This window comes from Periophthalmus magnuspinnatus, chromosome 19 (genome assembly GCF_009829125.3).
Source record: "Periophthalmus magnuspinnatus isolate fPerMag1 chromosome 19, fPerMag1.2.pri, whole genome shotgun sequence".
Classification (NCBI taxonomy): domain Eukaryota; kingdom Metazoa; phylum Chordata; class Actinopteri; order Gobiiformes; family Gobiidae; genus Periophthalmus; species Periophthalmus magnuspinnatus.
The window spans coordinates 2,620,531-2,638,769 of NC_047144.1; the positions used below are offsets into that span (position 1 = coordinate 2,620,531).

Below are 18,239 nucleotides of genomic sequence, written 5' to 3' on the forward strand. Positions count from 1 at the left end.
TTTATATTTTATGAAACCTGGTTATCAAATAAAATTAGTGAGAAGGAAATCGATACTGAAAATTGCACATTTTTTCGTTGTGACAGATGATTTAAAGGTTTTGTTGTCATTTATGTCACAGATCACGTGTCTGTGGACCTTCTATTCTCCTGCTCAAAGCCTAAATGTTTTAAATATCTGTCTCTATGAACGATGTAAATGATCCTGTTGAAAATCTGGTTCATCATCCACCTTGAGCACCTGAAAATGCTCTTAACGATGTGTTCACGATACTTTCTAAACTGGAAAATGATGAAATCCTAATAATGGACGAATTAAATATGAACTGACTGGAGAAAGAGTCCAAAACTTTGAAAGACCAACGCAATGGCCTAAATCTGACACAGTTTATTTCTATTTCGATAAAACCTGACCCTAGAAATGTCAATAAAGGCAAACTCATCGATGTAACTGAACAAACTCCATAATTATGAGACAAATGGTGTTTTCCCACTGGATTTTAGTGACACTGTCCAACTGGGAGTGTCCGAAATACAAAATAGGAGAAGATCATACGAACATTTCAGTGAGAAGACCTTCCCCGACCCTGATATGGCCTTAGATTTGTAAATTAATACATGAATCAAATAAAAATTGGATGGAAAACTGTAACAATCTTTGGTTCAACTCAGACATTTTACATTTAATTAGAGAAAGAAATGCTGCCTGGAAAACTGCACAAAACAAGGTTAGATATGGATTGGGCTTATTTTAAAAAAAAAAAGATCTTTATCAACAGTTAGAAAGGCAAAAACTCTCAGAACTTTGACTCATACATGACAAATTCAACCAACATTTTCTCAGATTGAGGCTTTTTATCTGTACATGTGAAGTTTTGGATCATAATGTTGGTCCTTCTGGTCTTGATTATGTTGAGTCTGAACCTCGGGCAGATAACAGTCACGTTTTCTCTTTAAGACCTTTCACTTTCATGGAGGTCTTAAATGCTCTCCTCTCCACAGACCTGAACAAGTCCACAGGAGCTGATGACCTTGATCCAGATCTTCTATTACTCACTGCCCCATATTTAATTCAACCTTTATTACATATTTATAACAATTCAAGGTGGGACGACTGAAAATGTAAATCATTTCCTGTGTCTAAAAAACCTCGTCTTGCAAAAGTTTTAGAAAAGTTAGTTGCAAATCGAGTTACAACTTATTTAAATAAATGTTCTATTTTCAAGTCTTGTCGATCAGGTTTGAGAAAAGAGCAGAGTGTCACTGCAACCACAAAAGTTTGAAATGACATTTTTTCAGCCCTTAACAACAAACAAAAGTGTGTCTCTGTTTATTGATTTAACTGAAGCTTTTGATTCAGTGGATCATGGAGTCGTCTTGAAGCGTCTGAAGCAGATTAGTTTTGACAAGGCTAAATGTGATTGGTCCTAAAATGATCTTTCAAACAGAACCCAGGCAGTAGAGGCCAGTGGGTTTAATATTTTGAATTGAAGCAAAGGAGCACCCCAAGGCTCAATTTTGGGCCCGCTACTTTTCACTATATTTATTAATTCAGTTGGTTGCAGTTTAAGAGAAAGGTTCATACATTTCTGTGCAGATGATGCTGTTTTGTTACGTGACTTTACAACTGCAGCAAAATGTGTGTTTAGGCCTGTCTGTATAAAGGGCATTGGAGAGGCCTGTTCTCATTAGTCCTGGTGTCAGCTTTGGATTCAACTGACCAAACCATCAGCTTTCAACAACAGGCTATGAACAGTCTGTCTACAACAACTGGACATTTATTATTTTAAAATGTTAGCATTTTATGACATCAGTTTAGACTTAAGTTCACAATGAAACTGATCCAGATTCTAAGAAAAAGAACCAGGACCAAGACCAAAGTCCAGAGGCTGCAGAGAAGGACAACCACCACCAGGGGGCAGTAATGCACTTGAAACTGTAATAGGGGAAACTTTATGTGATACAAAATACAGGAAAACAATTTTACTTTTACTGTTTTTATAAGTAAATGTGATGTAGTTAAATTTGTATATTTGATGGATATTTGGATAAGATTTGTCGTCAATGAGCCAAAAACTGTTAGCAACAAAAATGTAACAAGGACCAAAACTAGTATTGATCCTTTGCAGCTCGTGTCATCAACATTCCCTGGGGGTGTGATGCTAACTGGGGGCACTGCTCTGTCTGAAGCAAGTTAGACTTTAATCTGAGTTTTATTTGAACATAATCTGACCATGAAGAACTGACTTAGTTGGAGCTACAACAGGAGCTGATCTGTTAAAAAAAGTCCCTCTCAAACAACATTACAGTCTCAAGCTAGCAGCATTAGCCAACAGTGTTTCAGTTTGTCGCTCTCACCTTTTTGTTGAAAATCAAACTCTTAAACAGAACCATGAGCTCGGTTTGATCTAAGGCTCCTGAAAATGTCAAGTTTAAATCCATTTTGTGTGTTTTCTTGACTTTTCAGATAATCTTAACATTTATTTTACTGTGTTTGCTAATTTGTGCATCGTGTCTCAATTGTAACTGCTGAACATTCCACCATAGAGATACATGTAGAAGACCTCCAGTGTGATGTCACCACAACATAACAATAGTGACAAAACCAGCTAATAAAGAACAGGTGTTTCAGGATATATGGACTTTTTGAGTCGATTTATAAAACTGTACTTGTACTTAAAGCCATAGTATGTGACTTTTTTGCCAAAATGTAGAGAAAAATAAAAGAAAGACTTTTTCATTATTGTTTATTGGACTGAAAATCGTAGAAAACACATTTATCCTCACTGTGAGTGGGCTCACAACTCCACAAACCTGACTCTTATTTGACCTGGAGTAGAGCCTCTTCCTGTTTGTTTCCATGGCGATGCTGATCCTTTTGTTAAAATATTCCACATAGTGCCATAAAAAGTATTTATCTCCATGTAGAATGTTCCAAAGTATGACTTTAACATTCTATTTCTATCATGCAGATGACTTTCCATGCACAGAAAGTTCCATATTATCACTTTAATAATAATAATAATACATTTCTATCTGGTTCACTTCACATTGTTTCATTGATTCACTCTGTGGTGGTTGAGTTACTGTTACAGACACAGACAGAAGTGACACTGAGCCATCGGCCCCAGACACCACTTTAACAAGTATTTTTCATATATTTTTTAGACTTTTACTTCATTTTGGCAGCAGTACTTGTACTTGTAATTCAGTACAGGTTTATCCATGTAACTGTAACACTGTCAGAGTCCAGTCACGTTCAGTCTGATGTTGGCAAAATCTCAAATGAAGGTGTTTCATGGGACAGGCCAGAATCCTCAGGTCGACATCTTCTGTCAGCGAAGATTCAACAGACGTGATTGTTGAAAAAAGGACGAACATCTGACATTTGAGATCTTTTGCAAACTTTGAGCTGAACTTCGAATCAAGACAATGCGAGTTTTACATCATTTTCAACTTGTTTTTCTCTTTTTCAATCAGTGCCTTCAGATACTTTTTTTTTTTTTTGTGTAATTATATTTGTGGATGTGGCTTTGCACATCGACTCTCTGTCAAACTGTAAAAACGTGTTAAGTTTGTCATTAAAAGTGAATAAAACACATCTTTAAATCTGATTGTTCCACGTCGTGTCTAGATTTGAACACCAGGGGGCAGCACTTACATGAGGATTACATTGGCTCTGCAAAAACTGTTTTATTTAATCAGCCAATTGTGTCATTATTTAACCTCCTCTCACCACTAATGACATTTGAGCTGTTTTGAATCAGGCTTAAGTTTGTCACAGCCTGGATAATTATAATTTACACATATTAATGTTGAATTTAAATAGGATTCAAAACAAAGATGAAGGTGAAGGATTTCTAAGGCCATTTATTTACTATTAGCACATTAGCAAAGGTTTATCCAATAGACATAAAAACTACTGTACACACCAAAAACAGGCTTAGATACAGTTTATAATGTGTTTTACTCATTATTCTATAGTAATAATACAATATATTTACAGCTTGAGACTCACACAGAGTAAATCAAACACAAATATTTAAATTGTGATGAAAAAGTATGAAATATGTTAATGAGATATAAATTTAGCCTATAAAAAAACTAAAATCAACAGGTGTAAGTCGATAAAACACTTAGAGATATTTGACTGACAGTGTATTTGAATTTAAATAAAGAGAAGAACATTTAAGGGTCATGTGGAAGTGTCAGTGTGAGGCAGAGTAAATCAGGCTAAAAACAAGAGCATTAGATGTTTGTGATGAGGAAAAACAAGCCGGGTCACGGGGGCAGCAGTCTAAGCAGGGACTCCCAGACTTCCCTCACCCCAGACACGTCCTCCAGCTCCTCCGGTGGGACCCCAAGGCGTTCCCAGGACAGAGAGACATAGTCCCTCCAGTGTGTCCTCCTCCCGGTGGGACGCACCCAGAACTAGTGATGGGAAAAACTAACCCGAGCGCTGAAGCTTGTGCCGAGTAAAATGGGCGTGGACAAGCGAAGCTTCCCGATTCAAAAACACCAAAACCACGTGACCGAAGCTCCAGTCACTGAGGGTGACGTCATGCTCCATTTGCCGGTTCACTTCCTTTATAAGCGCTTTGAATCCGGTGACCCCTCGTGGGTGTTGTCGGCGTTTGTAGTGAGTGAGCTTGTTGGAGAGAGAGTCTGTATTTGAGAAATTACTTAATCCTTTTGTGAACTTGTACAAAGAATATTCCTCTAGTCTTGGTGTAAGTACCAGGCACTTTATTCTTTCACTCTGGTGATTGATTAAAATGGGTGTCTGAGTTTTAAATTATATTTATTTCGGTATGGGCACATTCTGCTGTCACATAATGCACAAATAAATCCTCTCCCTTTACAGATGGAGCCTGCTAGAAAAAGGAGGACTTCCCCTGTATGGAGATATTTTGAAATGATCTCGCACAATAAGGTGTCAATAAATTGGGCTAAGCCTAATGACACTTACTGTATTTGAGGTTCTCTAATGTGAAGAAATGATTGTTTGTTGTAGTAGAAGGTTAAATTACATAGTAAGCTAATTGATGTAGGCCTCAGTTTCACAAGCATTTACTTGACTTCAAGTCAGCAAACATTAACAAATGCAAATACTTTCAAATTTGGTTCTGCCCAAGACATTTAGTAGGCTACATTTTGTATCGTTTGCTGGAACATAGTTGTTTAAAATAATACCATTCCCTTGACTTAGCATTTGTCAGGGCGAAATTTATTGTGTAACAAAATTTGACTGAATCTTTTTTGTACAAAGAAGTGTGAACCTTCAACCAACAAAGTCTGCTGAGCATTTATTTAAGTGTTCTTTAACCTGTGTTCTTCCCCCTCCCCTACCTGTCTGCCTGGAGCTGGGCGGAGTTCCTCACTCCTCCCGCGTGCACCTGGAGTGCATCAGCGTAATTACCCCCACCTGCTGCTGAGTATATGAGGGCTCGGCAGAAGGCACTCGGTGCCAGACCGTCCGTGTGTCAATATGCCTCAGCTTAGCTTTGTATTTGTGTTGCCTGTCCGCCTGTTACCTTCCAGAATCCTGCTCTCGCTCGTCACTGCTCCTGCCTCTGCACTCCAGCTCCGGTACAGTTCTCAATGCCTTTCCTCCTGTCCCGTCTTGGCCTCCGGCTTGCTTCCCGTCTCCGGCCCTGTCTCCCGCTCTCTGGACTTTCCCTGTTGGGTCTTCCCTGGCCCTGTTCCTGGTCCCGTCGTGCTCCGGCCCTGGCTGTCTTCGTGCCAGCTCTGGACATCTCTGCCTGGCTTGCTCTGGTCTCATCCTGATCCTGTCCTCGTCTCGGTCCTGGTTTCCCGTCTTTTTTTCCTCCTCGGGCCTTGAAGGAAATGGTAGAGAAAAAATACAATGAGGCAAAGGAAAAATCAAAAGAACAGCTGCAGAAGGCTTCTGCTTTGAGCCTCACCTCGGATATGTGGACCTCCATAAACATGGGCGCATATCTGGCTGTTACTTGTCATTTTTTGATGATGACCAGTTGTGTAGCACTCTTCTAGGAGTTAAACACTTCCCACAAAGCCACACTGCTGAAAACCTTGCAGAAGGACACATTAACCTGATGGAGGAGTGGGGCATCAGAAAAAACTAAATTTCTTATAACGGATGGTGCCTCTAATGACAGCAAGCGCAAAACGCTTAAATGTCAGACATACTGTCTGTGTAGCACATGCCATTAACCTCATGGTGAGAAAACCTTTAGATGATGCTGCAGGAATGAATGAGCTGCAAACCAAATGCAGAAAAGTTCCGATAGTGTACTGGAGCAGAGTAAAGCACCTATATCCAAATCTTTATAAACTGACAAGAATTTATTTGTGTTCTCCGGCATCTTCAGTGCCATGTGAAAGAATATTTTCTAAAGCTGGAGAAATACTTTCTAAATAAAGAAATCGACTAAATCCAAAAACTTTGGAAAAGATTCATTTGGAAAAGAAACAAGATTCCAATTTCAGGCATGTTTTTTGTAACACCGTTAACAATGAGAAGATGCATGTTCTATTTCAAGACCGTGTCCTGTTTCAATAAAACCACCTAATATTTGCTATACATTAAATCAACACCAGATGGCAGTATTTTGAAGCTTCACAAATGAACCTCTTGGTGAAGCAATAGTCAGGTAGGCTCCAATGGTTCATAGCGCTTTTTCCCATCACTACCCAGAACACCTCCCCAGGGAGGCGTCAACATAAAATTAATCAACATAAAATGAACATTAAAACTGAAGAGTGCAGAATAAAAACCTTTCAGTCGTTTGCACAGATAAACTTGTGGGATTTTTGCTCACTGTTCTTGTCATTTTGACCCCATGTTTGAGTGTGACTGAGGTTGTGGACAGGTGTCTTTTATACTCATGAGTTCAAATAGGGGCCATTAATACAGGGAACGAGTGGAGGACAGAGGAGCCTCTGAAAGAACAAGTTACAGATCTGAGAGACACAAATCTTGTCACCACATTTGAAGATTTAAGAGATCTGAAAATCTGAAACAAATACTTTTACTTTTTACTCTTTCAGTGCATTTTAAAACTTTTTTTTTGTCTTTGAGAGGAAATAAAACATTATAAAATAAATCTCTGGTCAAATAAAGTCAAAATGAAATCAACATTTACAAAGTGATTTTTCTCCAGATTTGACTGTTGTATTTTACACAGAGGAGGGTGAGTCTGTCGGACACAGAGACACTGAGGAGCCAGACCAGAGCCTAAACCCAGGGATCAGAGTGTGAGTGAATGTGGTGTTGAAGGTGTGGAGGTGGGTCAGTTGGTCAGAGGAGACTGTGTAGAAGGACAGAGAGCCAGCAGGACAGTCCACAAACACTGAGACTGTCCCAGAAGAGGAGCAGGGCTGAGGGAGGAAGGTGCGTTTGTCATTATGACGAACACAGAAACCATCTTCAGAACAGAACAGACTCCAGGACTGATCATTGTCTCCAAACAAACTGTCATCACTGTCTCCTTTCCTTCTGATTCCTCTGTAAGACACTGATATATGAACCCATCCACTCCACTGGACCTCCCAGTAACAGCGACCAGTCAGACCAGTGGAACACAGAATCTGAGCCCAGGTCTCAAATCTGGCCTGATGATCTGGATATGGCTGCTCCTCTGTCACATGTGTCACCTTCTTGTTGTTGTCAGACAGTTTGAGGTTTATCTGAGCTGTGTTTGGATCCAGAGTGAGATCACAGAAATCTGATGGAGAGAAGACACAACACAGCAGCAGTTAGTCCCATGTGGAGACACACATTTAATTATAGTTTAATATGGGTCAATCTATTCATGAAAGATGGATTTAAAGTCAATTATTTATGATGAATGTATTTTTATTCTGATGATTTTATTTGTGAATCATGTCAGTCTTATATTTGGCTCATGTTTCTTTTGCATCAGCTCTATATTTCCTTTAGTTTCAGAGCCTCACATCTATTTCAGATTCTTTTCAGTGTAAAACTTGAGTTTGTTGCTGCAGTGACAAAGTGCAGCTCCAGTCTCTGACGTCACTCCACACATTCCTACACTCCTCTGTGCTCCATGACACAGACTTTCTCCTTTAAAATGTCTCTATATGAAGGAGAGGAGAACAGGGGATTGGTTTAAATCCACTGTCTCCAGAAGAAGAATGAAGATCACTGTTGTGTTTGAGCTGAAACATGAGTGCAGTTACACAGCTCCAGACTGGACTCTTCAGGATCTGCTTTAAGAAGAACTCTGGATTCAGTCATGGACACAGCTGTGGACCTCACAGTCTGAGGCCACACAACAATATATATTCTATGTGAGGTCCTTGGACCATTTTATCCATTTAAATAAGTGTCTGTTTCAAATGGAGTTTCTCAAAACTTACACTTTCTGAGTCCTGGTGTTAACCACTGAGCTCCAGCATGGTCCAGTCTGAAACACACGACATCAGACTGAAACACACGACATCAGACTGAAACACGCGACATCAGACTGAAACACACGACATCAGACTGAAACACACGACATCAGACTGAAACACACGACATCGGACTGAAACACACGACATCAGACTGAAACACGCGACATCAGACTGAAACACGCGACATCAGACTGAAACACGCGACATGAGACTGAAACACGCGACATCAGACTGAAACACGCGACATCAGACTGAAACACGCGACATCAGACTGAAACACGCGACATCAGACTGAAACACGCGACATCAGACTGAAACACGCGACATCAGACTGAAACACGCGACATCAGACTGAAACACACGACATCAGACTGAAACATCAGACTGAAACACTTGATGTTTTTTAAATGTCAGTTTCAGTTTGTTGTGATGTTTCAGCTCTAAAGCAGTGATTTGAATTGTCCACATGTTTGTCTCCTCCTCTCCTTTATATTCTCCATGTTCACTGCTGCTTTATTTTGTCTTTGGAAATACATTTGACTTTATAGACTCAGGTCAAAGTTCATATCTCTGCTCAGACTCTAATGACCAACCCTCTGCTTTTTAAAGTCCTAGATTATGTAAAAGTGACTCTGTGAGCTCCATGTTATAATGATGTTTCCTCCTCAAAAACAAACTGGACTTGTGTTTTGTTTCATTCACAGGTTTGAGGAATCATTTATTATTAGTCTCCAAAGCTCAAAATGCTCTGTTCCACCTTGTGATGTCATGAGGTGCTACTTTTTAAGTGACTGAAATGATCCAAATGATTCTAGTTTAAAAACACAGTGGAGCACTTCCTGTATCACCACATGATGACATCACAAGGTGGAACAGAGTGTTTTCTGTCTGAGAGAAGAACTAAATCTGCAGGTTTGTGTGTTAAACATGTGAGAATGAAACAAAACACAACTCCAGGTCTGTTTGTGATGAGGAAACAACATTAGAACAGATGAGAGAATAGTGTAATATGGGCCTTTAAAGTCCTGAGAATGATGAACACACCACATTCACACTCATCATAAACTGGTTCTTTCAGCACATGGGGCATGAAGGACACAGACTCTCCAGTAGTTTTTGTGTTGAATGGACAGTTCTACTGCTCCTGATTTGAGGAAAAGTTTTCAGTTCCTGTGAGGTCCAGTAATTACACAGATCTGATCCATAAACCAGGTCCAACATCCTTGAACAATGCAGATGGAGCTGGGAGTCGCCTGAGGGTTGGTGGTTCCTCTGCCTTTGTGCCTAAAGGCCTCACCTCCAGTGTGCTGCTGTGTGTGTGGTTGTGCCTTTGACAGACAGGGGGCGCTCTCACCTGACAGACAGCAGGGGGCGCTGGTCCTGTAGAGCGGTCAGGAGCTCGGCTGAGGGTCCTGGATGGTTGTAGCTCAGGTCTAACTCTCTCAGGTGGGAGGGGGCGGAGCTCAGAGCTGAGGCCAGAGCAGCCCCGCCCCTCTGTGAGACCAGACATCCAGACAGCCTAAAGACACAGCATTACACTCATGTGGACACAAGGGGGCAGAATGCATCATGGGAGCATCTCACCTGAGCGTTTCCAGTCTGCAGGGGGCGCTCTTCAGTCCAGAACACAGCAGCTCCACTCCTGAGTCCTGGAGGTCGTTGTTACTGAGATCCAGGTGTGTGAGACTGGAGGAGCTGAGGACTGAGGCCAGAGCTTCACAGCTTCTCTCTGACAGGTTACAGCTGCTCAGTCTGGAGAGAGAAAACATTGTTTATGTAGAAGTTGAATCAAACCATCCTCTGTTAAACAAATGTTACTCACAGAGCTTTGTTGGAGGCCTTGACCACTGGCAGCAGCCTCAGGAGAACCTCCTCTGAAGCACAGTATTTATTCAGCTCAAACTGCTCCAGATCTTCTTCTGATGACAGTAAGATGAAGGCCAGAGTTGACCAGTCAGCAGGAGAAAGTTCATCTTCAGACAGATCTCCTGAACTCAGATACTGTTGGATCTGCTTCACCAGAGAACGATCATTTAGTTCATTCAGACAGTGGAGCAGGTTGATGCTCCTCTCTGCAGACACATCCTCACTCAGCTTCTTCTTGATGTACTCAGCTGTTTTCTGATTGGTCTGGGAGCTGTTTCCTGTCTCTTTCAACAGACCTTGTAGAAGGCTTTGATTGGTCAACAGTGAAAGACCCAGGAGGAAGCGAAGGAGCAGGTCCAGGTGTCCATTTGGACTCTGTAAGGCCTGGTCCACAGCTGTTTGGTAGAATTTGAGCAAATCTTTGTAATTTTTGTGATTCTTTAACAGAGAGATCGCAGACCTTTTCTCTACTAGCAGATTGATCCCTTTGTTCATGAAGGTTTGGTGGACATGAAGAGCAGCCAGAAACTCCTGCACACTCAGATGGATGAAGCAGTAGACCTTGTCCTGGTACAGACCTGGCTCCTCTCTAAAGACCTGTGTGAACACTCCAGAGTACACTGAGGCCGCTGCAGCGTCCAGTCCACACTCGCTCAGGTCATGCTCATAGAAGATCAGGTTTCCTTTCTGCAGCTGCTCAAAGGCCAGTTTTCCCAGAGACTCCACCATCTTCCTGGTCTCTGGACTCCAGTGTGGGTCTGTCTCAGATCCTTCTTCATACTTGATGTTCTTGACTTTGGCCTGAACCACCAGGAAGTGGATGTACATCTGAGTCAGGGTCTTGGGCAGCTCTCCTCTCTCTCTGCTTTTCAACACATGCTCCAGGACTGTGGCAGCGATCCAGCAGAAGATTGGCATGTAGCACATGATGTGGAGGCTTCTGGACGTCTTGATGTGGGAGATGATTGTGTCGGCCTCGTCTCTGAACCTCTTCCTGAAGTACTGCTCCTTCTGTGGGTCGGTGAAGCCTCTGACCTCTGTCACCATGGAGACGCACTTAGCAGGGATCTGATTGGCCGCAGCAGGTCGTGTGGTTATCCAGAGGCGAGCGGAGGGAAGCAGACTCCCCCTGATGAGGTTTACCAGCAGCACGTGCAGTGAGGTGGACTCTGTGGGGTCGGTCAGGGCCTTGGTTTTGGTGAAGTCCAGAGGAAGTCTGCACTCGTCCAGACCGTCAAAGATGAAGAGCACCTGGAGGTCTTCAAAGCTGCAGAGTTCTGTTTGTGTTTGACTAAAGAAGTGATGAACAAGTGTCACCAAGCTGAAGCTTCTCTCCTTCAGCACATTGAGTGCTCTGAAAGTGAACGGGAACAGCAGCTGTATGTCCTGGTTGGCTTTGCCTTCAGCCCAGTCCAGACTGAACTTCTGAGTGAGCACTGTTTTCCCGATGCCAGCCACTCCCTTTGTCAGCACTGTTCTGATTGGTCCATGTGTGTGAGCTGGGCCTTTAAACATGTCTTCACATGTGATGGGTGTCTCTGTTGGGCCTGGTTTCCTGGAGGCTGTTTCCATGTGTCTGACCTCATGTTCCTGGTTGACCTCTGAAGACCCTCCCTCTGTGATGTAGAGCTCTGTGTAGATCTGATTCAGAAGGGTGGGGTTTCCTGCTTTAGCGATGCCCTCAAACACACACTCAAACTTCTGCTGCAGGTTAGACTTCAGTTTACTTATGGAGCTTATGGAGTCCAGCTGTGTCTGATGGTGCTGACCACTGGAGACCTCTGGACCCTGCTGCTCCACTCTGTGAGAGAGACTCATCAAACACTTATGTTCATTTCTATTGTTTTATTTAATGACTATGGAAACTCACGGCTCAGCGGCAAAATTATCTGGAAGTCCCATAGACCTGTCACTCCTGAGGGACTCACAGATGGGACCAGGTTCAGGTGGAGGATGTTTCTGGTGGATCCTGAGACACAGAAGAAAACACACTTCAGTCACAGTGACTCTTCTTAACACTTGTGACTGCACAGTCCATTAAAACAGCTGGAGCTGGTAAAAGTAAATAAAGAAAACCCCTGTGTCCATGTGTGCTGAGTGAGTGATGAGTGTGTGGTGTAAGTGGAGGTTGAACAGTTTTATTACGTCTGGTCCAAAAGCAGGACACTTGTTTTATGAATGAAATGTTAGTAACTTATATGTGATAATGTTTGGTGATATGGTCATGTTTCCATCTACTTTTAGATTCTGTAAACTGTTACATCAACCTGCCCAGGGACGACAGGTGGAAATGATCATTTTCTGCTCTAACCTGGTACAATGCATCTTTCCTTTTGGTCAGTGTTTAGTGACACTGTCCCTGTATGAATAAAAAACATCCCATACAGAGCAGCACAGTAAAGCCCTCTCTACTCCAAAACACAGGACTTCTGCCAGTGTGGGCCCTGTACAACTAAGACACATCCACACATTCAAAAATAAAACTATTACAAGAAAAGACCAGAGAAAGTCAAGCATTTCAAACTGTTCACATCCAGACAAACATGAGCAATGCAGCATGAACAAGTCTCTCCATGGACCAGCACCAAAGAACATCTGACATGAGCCACATGAACCATCTCACATGAGGAGGACCTCAGGGACCCAACTCCTGATGGAGTCATTCTGTAGACCTGGTTTAGTCCTGGTCTAGTCCTGGTCTAGTCCTGGTCTAGTCCTGGTTTAGTCCTGGTTTAGTCCTGGTTTAGTTTCTTCCTGAAGATGTGAGACAGGCCTCTGCTCTGATAGTGTTTAAATCCAGGCTCAAACGGTTCTGTTTATCTGTGCATATGACTGAGAGGTTTTATTCAGCTCTACACTTTTATTATGATTATTTATGTTTTGTTTGTTTTGTGAGTTTAATGTCTTTCTTATTCTGTAAAGCTCTTTGAATGACTTTGTGTGTGAATTGTGTTATAATAAACTTGTCTATTTGTCTGGGCCATGACAGTTTTATCTGAATTATTAAAGTTTGTTGTTTTCTTCATTTACTGAAAAAAGTTTGTTGACTGTTGTCTCTTTTCAGACTCCATTTTAATTCCAGTTTCAAATCAAAAGTGTCTCTGTTGGAGAAACACAGTGGTTAAAGTCATGTGACTTGAGCAGGTCCAGCGGGTGATGGGCCTGGACTAGGATCTCATAGAAGGACTTTTGTAGGACAAAGACATAAGTGTGTTGCATTTCCTGCTGCTGAGACGAGCATGAAGTTCCTCCTCACAGTCACAGAGGTCATCTGCAGCTCTTACACTTATGTTGAGTTTAATAAAAAACAAGTCATCCATATCATTCTAAAAAGGCTGTGAACATAAAGTCCTGACATTATGAGGTGAGTCTGACTTACTCTGGACCATGTTCTCTTTTTGACTCTATCTCTTGTCCCATAGAGTCATCACTCTTGAATGAGACGGCCCTGGCCCCAGGAGCAGGTCTGTGGACACAGATGGAGCAGTGGCTTTAGTCTGAGCTCTGACATGGAGAACAGTGGTGGAGTGTTAGTGATCCTCTCTTACCTGTGAGCTTTTATAGAGGGAGGGGCTTCTTCCTCTCTGGTCTCTGTCTGACCCATGCTCAGTCCAGGTTCATGTGATCTCAGACCCTCAGGAGGAGCCGACGCATGAAGCCACTGCAAAAAGTCCACTCTAAAATCAAACATGTGGAAACAAGTAAATACAGACAATATTTTCTATGGCTCAGGAAAACCTCAACTAGATTTAGCTGAAACAAAGAGAAATAAAAAAGAACACTTAAAATGTAATGAAATATTAAATAATTAAAAATGAAAAAGCCACAGAATTAACCAAATCACACGAGCAAAACAAGAGAAAGTCTCATTTTAGTTGAATCCACAATCCAAAAGTCCAAATCACTGCCTGAAGATGAAATAAAAGTCATTTAAAACCACTGAAAACCACAATTAGGCCCGAGCCCCTACAGGGCGTAGGGCCTAATTGTTGTCGCGGTGCTGCAACTTCGTGGCAGCACCGCGACCTTGCATAGACTCCTGTGTCCTAGCAACCCATGCCGTAGGCATGGGACATACATATTTGTTGTTGCTAGCATGTCAGCGTCAACATTGAGTCAATGGACGAAGCCCATTGACTCAATGTTGACGCTGACGCAGCGCGAAGCGCTCATGTCCCCAAACACACTCCTGGCATCGAGCCCTATCCAAGCCCCCATGCTGCAGGCATGGGCCATACTTGTTACTGCCAAAATGAATGGAAGTCAATGGGAGGTCAATGGCGGACCCCGACGTTAGCGCTCGTCATTCGCCATTGACCCCACGGTGACGTGGGGAAGATCGAGAGCTTTCTAATGTTTCTAATGTTATCGGATATATTGTTTTTGCTAAAAATATTATTATTATTTTTATTTTTATTTTTTTTCTTCTTCTGCTCTTTGAGCAGTAATTTGACCCCCTGAACATATTCAAAAACTCACCAAACTTTGCCCAAAATTCAGGTCTGGCGAAAAATTTATTTTTTTATGTGGTGCATCATTGGGCACAAAAAAATGGCGCGACAGCGCCCCCTGCAACAGTCAAAATACATTGCGTCAATGGGAGACGTCCCGACGTCAACTTTGGCGTAGAGCCACGAAATTTGGTACACGCAATCTTCAAGTGATGCCAAATAAAAAAGATTATTATGGCCACGCCCCCTGACGCACCGGAAGTCGGCCATCTTGGATTGAAAATTCCAAAATGCCGAGTCAGCGTTTTCGCTGACGTCGCATTTTCGTCAACTCCTCTGAAGGCGCTTCACTTGCAGGGCTGAAAATCACTGTACATCATCTAGACAAGTGGGGCATCAAAAGTTATCCAATTCATGATGATCTCTTTTACGGTTTCCGTGCGGCGAAGCCGCAAAATTCCATCGGAATTTTTGCAATTTTCAAATTTCAAAATTTGCTCCCGTTTGCGCATGCAAAGTCCGATTTTGGTCAAATTTGAATCAGTTGTAAAACTTTCATGCCTAATTCTCCTGATTGTGAAACAAATAAATTTGGCGCGACAGCGCCCCCTATAGAATAACAAATAAATTTGTATGGAAGGCTGAAAATTTTGTTTTCCCAAATGTTACCAAATTTGACACAAAATTCCATTGGGTCATCCCGACCTATGTCGTCTTTTGCACCGTGTTGCCATGGCGATGCGCCAAACTGCCAATGTTATCCTAATGGGAAACCTCCCAATTTTTCCCATTCATGGGAAAAATATTAGTTTCATGGAATAATGTGAAATTTGGCACCATGACTCTTCATGTCATCCTGATAAAAAAAGTCAATCAGACCCAAGTCATATTTTTCACTGGGTTGCCATGGCGATGCGCGAAAGCGCCCATGTTATCCTAATGGGAAAATTTCCAATTTTTCGTACATTTCAAACTCTTATAACGACTTATTAACGTCAACGACGAACACAAAATTTGGCACAGTGATTCTTCACGTCGTCTCTGACAAAAAAGTCTGAGGGGCCAAGTTTGTATTTTGCACGGTGTTGCCATGGCGATGCCTGGAAAACCCATGTTTTTGCATTTTGTGCATCAGCACTTCACATGTGTTTTGACTTGTTTGGTGACAAGTGCAGCCCAAAGCCGCAATAAAAAAGGGACAAGTGGCGCGTCAGCGCCACCCACAGGGAGTGCGGGGCCGGCCTAGTGCGAAGCACGGCCCGCGAGGGCCGTTCGATGCCGCTTGCGGCTTTAATTATTTTTATTTCTTCTTCTGCTCTTTGAGCAGTAATTTGACCCCCTGAACATTTTCAAAAACTCACCAAATTTTGCCCAAAATTCAGGTCTGGCGAAAAAAAAATTTTTTTATGTGGTGCATCATCATCAGGGCATAAAAAAATGGCGCGACAGCGCCCCCTGCAAAAGTCAAAATACATTGCGTCAATGGGAGACGTCGCAACGTCAAATTTGGCGTAGAGCCACGAAATTTGGTACACGCATTCTTCAAATGATGCCAAACAAAAAAGATTATTATGGCCACGCCCCCTGACATACCGGAAGTCGGCCATCTTGGATTGAAAATTCCAAAATGCCGAGTCAGCGTTTTCGCTGACCTCGCATTTTCGTCATCTCCTCTGAAGGCGCTTCACCTGCAGGGCTGAAATTCACTGTACATCATCTAGACAAGTGGGGCATCAAACGTTATCCAATTCATGATGATCCCTATTACGGTTTCCGTGCGGCGAAGCCGCAAAATTCCATCGGAATTTTTGCAATTTTCAAAAGTGAAAATTTGCTCCCGTTTGCGCATGCAAAGTCCGATTTGGCTCAAATTCAAATCAGTTGTAAAACCTATGGGCCTAAAGCTACTCATTATCACAGAAAGTAAATTGGCGCGATAGCGCCCCCTACAGAACATCTAATACATTTGTATGGAGGACCGAAAATTTAGTTTTCCCAAATGTTACCAAATTTGACATAAAATTCCATTGGGTCATCCCAATCAATAAAGTCAATCAGACCTATGTCCTCTTTTGCACCGTGTTGCCATGGCGATGCGCCAAACTGCCAATGTTATCCTAATGGGAAACCTCCCAATTTTTCCCATTCATGGGAAAAATATTTCTTTCATGGAATAATGTGAAATTTGGCACCATGACTCTTCATGTCATCCTGATGAAAAAAGTCAATCAGACCCAAGTCATATTTTTCACTGGGTTGCCATGGCGATGCGCGAGAGCGCCCATGTTATCCTAATGGGAAAATTTCCAAATTTTCGTACATTTCAAAGTCTTATAACGAGTTATTCGCTTCATTGAGAAATGTGAAATTTAGCACAGTGATTCTTCAGGTCGTCCCCATCAAAAAAGTCCGAGGTGACAACTTTGTATTTTGCACGGTGTTGCCATGGCGATGCCTGGGAAACCCATGTTTTTGCATTTTGTGCATCAGCACTTCCAGTGTGTTTTGACTTGTTTGGTGACAAGTGCAGCCCAAAGCCGCAATAAAAAAGGGACAAGTGGCGGAGAGTGCCGGGTCGGCCGAGTGTGAAGCACGGCCCGCGAGGGCCGTTCGATGCCGCTTGCGGCTTTAATTTATTATTCTTTCTTTTTCCTTCAACGAGAAATAAATCCTCAAAACAAGACTTGATCAAACACAGATGTAGAGGCTGAATCCACTTGGACAACACGTGTCTGGACAGATCCTCTGCTGTAGTTTCTCCTTTTACGTATCACGTGATTTCCTGAAACCATCGTCTGATTTTAAGTTCGTGTTGTGTCAAAACGTGGAACTGATGATGTTTTAGCTCAGATTTGGCAGTTTTACGCTGATATTACATTGTACAGATGGAAAATGACAAATTCTGTCATAAAGAATAAACTTAAAACAGACAAACAGGAAATAAACGAACAAACAGGACTAAACCAGGACTAAGCCAGGACTAAAACAGGACTAAACCAGAACTAAACCAGGACTAAGACAGGACTAAAACAGGACTAAACCAGAACTAAACCAGAACTAAACCAGAACTAAACCAGGACTAAGACGGGACTAAAACAGGACTAAACCAGAACTAAAGCAGGACTAAAACAGGACTAAACCAGGACTAAACCCAGTGTTAAACAGAATTAAACTAGGGAAACCTGAGCAGATCCGAAGAGTCCAAAGTGTCTCTGAGAAAAGTGCGCAGAAGGAAATAGTTTGTGTGTGAGGTCCGTCTCAGAGTGACTCAGAGAAAAATGCCCGGACGCCCCTGAGCTGTGTCTGTGCTGACCTTATTTAGTCTGATACAACTGAAATGAGCCAATAGGACACAAATATGGAGGAGAGGACTAAACCAGGACTAAACTAGGACTAAACCAGGACTAAAGACAAAGTCCTGATCTGTTCTCTATTTACACTCCTGTTATCTACAACTGGGGCCAGTTTAGTTCAATACAGAGACTTAAAACTGTTCTGTTTAATCGTACTTCGTCCTGTGTTCTTG

General features: G+C 42.3%; 1 protein-coding gene across 3 annotated transcripts in view; it reads right to left on the reverse strand.

Moving 5' to 3' along the window:
- The window catches only part of LOC117387598 (protein NLRC3-like), a 35,647-nt gene extending 17,659 nt beyond the window's left edge, over positions 1-17,988 (reverse strand). The window contains exons 1-9 of one of the 3 annotated variants that reach the window (XM_055229717.1): positions 17,896-17,988; positions 13,811-13,939; positions 13,642-13,728; positions 12,133-12,231; positions 10,219-12,063; positions 9,981-10,148; positions 9,751-9,915; positions 8,361-8,407; positions 7,045-7,708 (exon numbers count right to left, since the gene is read on the reverse strand). In XM_055229717.1, coding sequence (XP_055085692.1) covers positions 7,161-7,708; positions 8,361-8,407; positions 9,751-9,915; positions 9,981-10,148; positions 10,219-12,063; positions 12,133-12,231; positions 13,642-13,728; positions 13,811-13,866 — 3,015 coding nt within the window. In that variant the 5' untranslated portion in view covers positions 13,867-13,939; positions 17,896-17,988 and the 3' untranslated portion in view covers positions 7,045-7,160. Of the gene's footprint in view, positions 1-7,044; positions 7,709-8,360; positions 8,408-9,750; positions 9,916-9,980; positions 10,149-10,218; positions 12,064-12,132; positions 12,232-13,641; positions 13,729-13,810; positions 13,960-17,895 lie in introns of those variants that run through there. The other 2 variants (XM_055229718.1, XM_055229715.1) reach the window with 2 other exon arrangements.
- Positions 17,989-18,239: the final 251 nt, after the last annotated feature.